General features: G+C 39.6%; 1 protein-coding gene across 1 annotated transcript; it reads right to left on the bottom strand.

Moving 5' to 3' along the window:
* On the bottom strand, positions 1-6,779 carry rad51ap1 (RAD51 associated protein 1). The gene is made up of 9 exons (XM_030720121.1): positions 6,502-6,779; positions 6,376-6,422; positions 5,204-5,333; positions 2,276-2,382; positions 2,110-2,193; positions 1,899-2,027; positions 1,620-1,805; positions 1,402-1,542; positions 1-1,265 (listed from the first exon to the last, which is right to left on the bottom strand). Exons 1-9 carry the CDS (start codon positions 6,516-6,518, stop codon positions 1,138-1,140), a joined length of 969 nt encoding a protein of 322 aa, XP_030575981.1. The 5' UTR covers positions 6,519-6,779; the 3' UTR covers positions 1-1,137.
* Between the last annotated feature and the right edge of the window lie 1,679 nt (positions 6,780-8,458).

Here is an 8,458-nt window from a genome sequence, read left to right as displayed (position 1 = left end):
GTTCATGAAACAAATGGCATCACTAAAACAGACGTCATTCAAATTTCAGGATGTTTTGATCAGATCCCGTGTGATTTGTGCTATTCACGTTTTAGCCACTTTTGGCTTCGGTGTGAACTTAAGCTTAGGGCTCTCCAGCAACCAGTAATGTATTTTTAATGCATCTTTATGCTTCTACTCCACATTTATCTGACATGTGATGACCACATAGAAGCTACAAGGTCATCCTGGGTGATATCAGGATTCAAGAAAGACTAGTTAGGCTCTCCCAAAATCTTTTTCTTATGTGAACCAACAAATTATTTTCATTGGTTGTAGAGATACAAAATACCCACAAATGGAATTAAGGAATTTCAAAACAGAGTTTCAATAGGCTTTAATATCTTCTAATTATCATCCTGATGTTAATTTTCATGTGTAAAATCGATGCAGTGAGCACAACTGCGACCAAGCATACGCACAACATGGATTTTGTACAACAGCAAAGTTTCAATCATAATGCAGGCCAAGTTCACCATAAATAAACTGTATTCAGACATCCATCCATTTTCAAAATATATTCCAGGGTGCACAAGTTAAGCAACTCTGACTACTGTAATCATAAATAATATGGTGGCATTAGCATGTAATGATGAATACTTGATGTCCTGGCACTATTAGAGGACTATGTGAAAGGCAATGCTCTGCATTTATCATTTATTTAGCCATAAATGTGCTTCTATGCACAATTTCAGAAATATGTTTACTAGTGTAGAAACAGCATACAAATGTAACCTTTTTTTTTTTTTTATTTTTATTAAGTGTATCTACAAGATTTACAGTGTTTGCACACTAGAGAAAAGAATGTGCTTTGACTGGTAGTAAGATGACAAAGTTTAGGACCACAAAAATTACACAACTCAGATGTAAACTCACACTTTGAGGACATAACCATAAATAATGTCCAGAGTTAAAAAAAGGCACCCTTAATCTCCATAAGCTTCCTGGTATCGTGCATTTTGTATTGTAGTACAAATCAAGAATAACAGAAATTAATATTTACAAGTCTCTGCTTAATAATAACAACTGAGAACTTTAAAAACACAACATAACCTGACCTGTGACACACACTGTGGCACTGACAGGGGGTCAGTTCAGTCAGTGGCTTGCAACACTCGGGTGCAAAGGTTTCACTCGAACGAGGCGGGACAGCCCGAGTCGCAAACCCTGACTTGGAGACTTCACTGCTGGAGTCTGGGACGAGGAGGGACTTTTTCCAATTTGACCTGCGAAAAATCGGAAAAATTGACATTAAAAAAAAAATTTTTTTTAATTAACTTATTTCTGTTAATAAGTCAATAAATTAGCATTCAATTTTACAGGAACATGTTCTACCTGTGCTACCATTCAGTCATTCTGTACCTGGTGGGTTCCACTTGGGCATTTTGCCTACTGCTGTACTCAGAGAGGCTGCAGGCTTCGATATGCAGACTGTGGAGGATGACGCAGGTCTTTTGGTTGTAGGTGTGGTTGTTGGAGGACTTCTCACCGGGGTGGAAGATACTGTGAGAAGAAATAGGGCTCATTACATTATGAAATTATGATTAAAAGACAAATGTTGATGAACTTCATGACCGTACCTGCTCCCTGTGATTTAGACTTTGATGGTTTTGATGGTTGCTTTTCTTTTTTGGAAGCTGGAGTCCGTTTGGTTTTTTCACTCTTTGTTGCTTTTTCTTTCTTTTTAGTCTTGCTGACTTTCTTTACTTTGAACTCCTCATCTTCGCTCTCGGATGGTTCACTGAAATCGTCATCGTATTCTGAATCTGCAAAGGCATTATTGTAATTTTAAAGACAAAAAATGAAGAAGAAAAAAAAAAGGATACGAACTACTTAAAAGGTTATGGCAAAGTGGTAACCTGGTGTCAGTTTAGGTTCATAGTCTTCATCATCATCCTTCTTTCTCAGCTCCTCAGTAGCTTTGGAGGCAGCTGTTCTCTGTCTAGATGGGGCAGGTGACCCTTTCTCTGATGTGATTTTGTCCAAGCCTAAAGAAAACAAATAATATTAAATAGAGGGAAGGAAATTAAATCTCCAAATAAATAAATGTATAAATTTACTGGACTTTACCCATAACTGCACCATCCACACTGCAGTTAGACAGGAGCAGCGAGGCTGGATCTGTGTTTTCATCTACTGGAAATTTAGCATCGCCTAGACAAATTTAACAGGAAATTAAATCAAAAGTCATTTTTAATCACATAATTTAATCATCATTTTATAGGCCAACTCATACCTTTACTGGCAGGAGACTGGTCCTTTATTTCATCTGCATTATTGAGCATGGAAAGCGTGATTGCTGCCTCAAGATCCCTCTCACACAGCTTTTCATCCAGTGGCTTTCTGCAAAAATTAATGTTGTCAAGATTCAAGGCATGATTTTCACCTCTCAGTATACTCCTCAGATACCTTAAAAATGCTGATTTATTGAGAATTTTGATGATTGACATCAAAATTTAGAAGAGTTTCATGTCTTTTCTGTGCCATTATTTTTATTTAACTGAGGGTAAGAAACTTATTTTATAATCTTGTTTTAACTTAGTGATTATCCTGACATAATCATACATATTCGTGCACGTGACCTACATTCCCTGAGCTCACAGTGGGCAGTATACACTTTGAAAGTGACTAGCTAGTAAGCTGACTGGGCTCCTGCTGAATCTCTTTTCCTACACCAATAGTGATGAACTCATAACCAACACATAACTTTGAATAAACTTATTGTTTCCAGTTTTCCAGTTTATTACCCTATTCCTACTAGACTGCTCAAAGAAGTCCTACTATTATTTGATGCTTCAATCTTAAATACGATCAATCTGTCTTTATTGGTTGGCTATGCACCACTGGCTTCTAAGGTGACAGTAATCAAGCCATTACTTAAAAAGCCATCACTTGACCCAGCTGTCTTAGCTAATTATAGGCCAATCTCCAACCTTCTTATTCTCTCAAAAATTCTTAGAGTAGTTGTAAAACAGCTAATTGATCATCTGCAGAGGAACGATTTATTAAAGATTTTCAGTCAGGTTTCAGAATTCATCACAGTACAGAAACAGCATTAGTGAAGTTGCCAAAGAGCTGATTATTGCCTCTGAAAGTGGACTCATCACTGTGCTTGTCCTGCTAGACCTCAGTGCAGCCTTCGATACTGTTGGCCATATTTTAATACAGAGACTAGAGCATGCCATATGTGTTATGGTAAAGATAATGCCCTGCAGTGGTTTGAATCATATTTTTCTAATGGACTCCAATTTGTTCATGTAAATGGGGAGTCTTCTTCACCCACTAAGGTTATTTATGGAGTTCCACAGGGTTCTGTGCTAAGGTCCGTTTTATTTACCCTATACATGCTTCTCTTAGGCAGTATTATTAGAAAGCACTGTATACATTTTCATTGTTATGCAGATGTTACCCAGCTTTATCTGTCCATGAAGCCAGATGACACACATCAATTAGTTAAACTGCAGGAATGCCTTAAAGACATAAAGGCCTGGATGACCCAAAATGCTGCAGCTAGAGTACTGACAGGGACTAGAAAGAGAGAGCATTTCTCCCATATTGGCTTCTCTTCATTGGCTCCCTGTTGAATCCAGAATTGAATTTAAAATCCTTCTCCCCCTATAAAAGGTTTGAATAATCAGGCCCCACCTTATCTTAAGGACCTCATAGTAATGTATCACCCCAATAGAGCTCTTTGCTCTCAGACTGCTGGCTTACTTGTGGTTGCTATAATACTTAAGAGTAGAATGAGAGGCAGAATCTTCAGCTTTCAGGGCCCTCTTCAGTGGAACCAGCTCCCAATTTGGATTTAAGGAACAGACAGCTTCTCCATCTTAAAACTTTCCTTTTTAATGAAGCTTATAGTTAGGGCTGGGCCAGGTGACCCTGAACAATCCTTTAGTTATTCTGCTCTAGACCTAGGCTGCTGGGGGGTTCCCATGATGCACTGAGTATTTCTTTTCATTCACCCCTTTTTACTTTGTTTATACATCACTCTGCATTTAATCATTAGTTATAATTAATATCTTGCTCTCTTCCACAGCATGTTTTTTGTCCTGTCTCCCTCCCCTCAGCCCCAACCCGTCGTGGCAGACTATGTTTACTAGTGCGGAAACATAGCCCGGTTCTGCTGGAGGTTTCTTCCTGTTAAAAATCTTTCCTTCCCTCTGTCGCCAAGTGCCTTCTCATAGGGGGTCGTTTTGACTGTTTGGTTTTCTCTGTAATTATTGTACTGTTTTTAACCTTGCAATATAATGCACCTTGAGGCGACTGTTTGTTGTGATATGGCACTATATAAATAAAATTGAATTCAAATGAACTTAGTTATGCATCACAGCAGGTGATGCAGCAGATTTTCCACATGGAAAACATTGCAGTTAGATCCAAGTATCTTTAGTTTGCGAACTGGTATTTCTTTACATTTAATACCTACACCTACAAAAGAACAAAAATCTTCGATATTTTGCTCTTATTTAATCGATCTGATCAACAGAAGCAAAACCTCAGAAGATCAAAATGAATCAGCGAAAAGGGTCATGTGACGATCAGAGATTTGGGTGGGGCTGCGTAACATTTTCAGGCTTCAAAAATGGGCTGTGGCCATCTTGATTTTGGGAATGGCTTCTTTAGAAGAAGAAGAAGAAGAAGAAACAGCCTTTATTGTCCCACAGAGGGGAAATTTGGGTACAGAGGGGAAATTTGGCTTTAGACTAGTGAACTGAAACATGACACACACAATGGTGAACTATGTTAAACTATGAATTTTGTTGACATGCAGGTTAGTTTCAAATTGCACAGAAGGCCTTGGTCTGGACTTAAAAAAAAAAAATCCCGAGATAAAAATATGCTCTCAATTGCTGTGCTCAGCTTTTAATAAATGCTGGTCAAATGCTGATCAGCTGACAAGTGGGCTGGAACAGAGAAGGGAGTGACAGTGGAGTTCACTGGGAATGGGAGAAGCATGGGAAAAAAAAAAAGGGCCAAAGATTAAAATAAATAAATTAAAAAATACAGCAATACCATAATGCAGCACCCTCTACTGGAAACAAACTAAAGAGCATCTCAGACTCCTAACAATTGTCCACCTCAGGTTACATGAACATATTGTTCCCTCATTTTTACAGCCCTCTGGCTGTAGGATCTAGTGTCAAATTAATCTGCCACCCACCTGCTCTTCTGGCACGACTGTGAGTTGGTTTCTTGAGTCAAGGGCTTGCCCAGTGATTTCTTCTGTTCTTGTGTACCATCCTCCCTGACCTTTTTGCTGGGTGGTGCCCTCACACAGGCAAAATCCTCATCTGTCACAAAATGAGGACAGAGAACAAAGATACTTTTGTTAAGACAAGAAAGAGAGTGCTTAGGGTTACACATGTGTGCCCTATTGTACAGAAAGTTTCCTGGAATATAAGTGAGTCTCTTGCAGAACAGCAATATCTAATGGCCTGGTTTTTGTTGCAGTGTTCCTATTCTGATCACACCAGCTCTTTGCAAGAAATGGCACCATTTCAATGACTGCATCAATTTAACATGAGACGTCTAATAAGGTAATCTGAGTTTTGTCACAGAAATAATAAAAATATGTCAAGTTAGCGAGATACTTTTTTGATCCCAAAGGAAATTAGGGCAACCAGCAGCTTAATATACACAATAAAGATGTTCATTATTTCCAGTGGCACAGGGCAGCCTGTCTGATGTTCAAAACCCCAGTTATTAGCAGAAAGCTGTCACTAAAGGTGCAGCAGCTTCTAGTTTTTATGGTCCTCAGTGTGGAAACGAACTCTTCCTGTCCCCCTCCACTACATCTATGAATTTTCTCTGTGGCCTTCCTCTTTTCCTCCTGCCTGGCAGCTCCATATTCAACATGCTTTGTCAAATATATCTACTATCCCTCCTCTGTACACGTCCAAAACATCTCAGCCATGCCTCTCTGACTCTTTCTCCAAACTTCTGAACTGTACAGGTAGTAGGTATTTCTATTTCTAATCCGGTCCATCCTGGTCACTCCCTGTGGAAATCTGAGCATCTTGCACTTTAATATTAATTTGGTTGTGTTCTCTTAACTTCCGATTCTTACGGAGCTTCTCTCATCTCTTTAATACATTACAGAATTTTTGACATAAAAGATGCATTCAAAGCAGTGTTTTTTCTATGTTGAGCTAGGCTGTGTTCACCTGGAAGGTGTCTTTGTGTAAATACTTGATTTCAGGTAAGGTTTGATTAAGAAGCCTTAATGCAAGTTTGAGTAGAGTCCAGTGACATGATGTGGTTGCACGGCTGTTTTTTTTTTTCACCAGACTGTGGATCAAAATGACCAGATAATTGATTCTTAAAGAAACTCACCATCGTCAAAGTCCTTGCTTTCACAGTAATTCACTGCTTTTGTCTTCCTGTGTGTAGACAACAACAAAAAGAAACCGTTTTAGAACCAGCACAAGCATGGATTAACAGGCAAAAACAATAGCTCACCTTGATGGTCGGTCCATAGCTCGGCACTCTGCGGGGCTTGTAAGGCTTTTTGGTCAGCTAACAATAACCGCAGTAACAGTGCTCCCTCCAGCTGAGTGAAGAAGCCAGCCTAGCTTTAACTTTCGATCTGGACAAGACTATTAAAGTTAAATATGTCTCTTATGGCGAACCAACACCTTAGACTATATACAGAAAGCTACTTCAGTTACACAAGCTTAAAGCTTAGCATGTCCGACCTCTCTGCTCTCAAACAGCCCGCCTGAACCGACGAGAAGTGACGTCTGTTGTTTACCAATCTGCCGGAAGCCGGAAGCAGATTCGTTTATTCTTAAACAAAACAAACCAAAACAAAACAAATACCGAAGAATTCAGTTTATGCTTACATGTCTGAATCTTTAAAATCATAAATAATAAGTGAGTATTAAATAATTTTTTTTGTTTCTGAAATCGAGTTAAAAACGTGTTGAATCTGCTTCTCTCAAACAGCTTGGCGCTGCTGCCACGCCTCATTTCTATATATTTTGCCAGGAAAATGGGAAATGATGCCGTAATGTATTGAAACATGTGCAAACATACATGGAAATACAGTATATAAGGCAAAAATGGCAGAGTTTGCACATTTCTAATGAGCTTATGGTTTGGCCGCCTTTATTCTTCATCACAGCCTGAACGCTGAGGCAGCTTCTAATTTCTTTAACCCTTTAACCCTTTAACACACTGTCTTCAGGAATATTTTTTCAGGCTTCTTGAAGGACATTCAGAGCTCTTCTTTGGATATTCCCTGCTTTTTGTTCCATCCTGTGTCAAGATGATCCCACACTGTGAGGTCCAGGCTCTGAGGAGACAAATCTATGACTCATAGTGTTTTCTTGTGTGTTTTTCTATCCAGGTATGCTTTTCCTGCATTGGCAGCGTGTTTGGGATCTGTGTTATGATGAGAAATGAAGCTGTTGCCAGTCAGATGCTTTCCGGATGGTACTGCATGGTGGATCAGAATCTGACGGCACTTTTCTGCGTTCATAATTCCATCTAACATCACCCGCTGAAATGCAGCCCCAAACCACGACAGATCCTCCAGCGTGTTTTACAGATGGCTGTAAACACTCACTGTTGCACCTCTCTCTTGACCTCCTCCATAAATATTGATAATTTGAACCAAAAATGTAAAATTTGGATTCATCACTTTATGAGACTTCATGATCAGTTGCCACTGATTTTCACTCCAGCTCTTGTGCAGTTTAGCATACGTCAGCCTTAGCTCTGCAAGCCACATGAAACTAAAATCAGACTTTAAACCTGCAGCATCTAACATATGCTACCTGTCACCTCATGTCTTGCTCCCCAGTTTAAAGTAGTTATTCATTCTACACCTACAGTACCCGGCTGCCAAACCTAAGTTTGCACAAGTGCACATGTAGGTGTGTGCGGGGGTCTGGACTGAAGAAATAAACACCAGTTACTTAAAATTATGTGTGGGAAATATTTTTAAAAATGTTATTTAAAAAAAAAACGTGTAAAAAGTCTGTGATAAATATATTTCAGATCAAATACATCTGGACACTTTTGCCTATTTGATTTCTGGGTTGCATTTTAGCCATCATCTTAATCTGTAAGTTAACTTTGAGAGGGCGTTTCTGTTTATTTGCAGGCTGTGGTGGCATCAGTTGAGACGCGACAGCAGCAGTCCAGCAGATGGCAGCATAATCCTGATGACTTCTGGCCTTGGATCACAGAGGTACAGCGTCTGACTGGCTGATTGACACAAACCTGACACGTCCTCAGCCGCCCAGTCGCCCACACTCAGGGCGGAAGCAATCACGGCTCTCTCTGAAGTGCAGTAAAAGTAAAATCACTCCATTTTTACTGCACTTCTAAGAGAGCAGCAGCTGTCCCGAGGGTTTTCATTTTCTAGTTTGTGAGTGGGTGGCTGTCGGCTGTGGTTTGTCACACAGTGGAC

Source organism: Archocentrus centrarchus, chromosome 23, assembly GCF_007364275.1.
Source record: "Archocentrus centrarchus isolate MPI-CPG fArcCen1 chromosome 23, fArcCen1, whole genome shotgun sequence".
Taxonomy (NCBI): domain Eukaryota; kingdom Metazoa; phylum Chordata; class Actinopteri; order Cichliformes; family Cichlidae; genus Archocentrus; species Archocentrus centrarchus.
This window is presented reverse-complemented; position numbering and strand designations above follow the sequence as displayed.

Coding starts and splice junctions, on each gene's coding strand:
- rad51ap1 (XM_030720121.1), bottom strand. Junction 1,806..1,898: donor TGAACCTAAACTGACACCAG/GTTACCACTTTG, acceptor ATGCCTTTGCAG/ATTCAGAATACGATGACGAT. Junction 1,543..1,619: donor GTCTAAATCACAGGGAGCAG/GTACGGTCATGA, acceptor TTCTTCTCACAG/TATCTTCCACCCCGGTGAGA.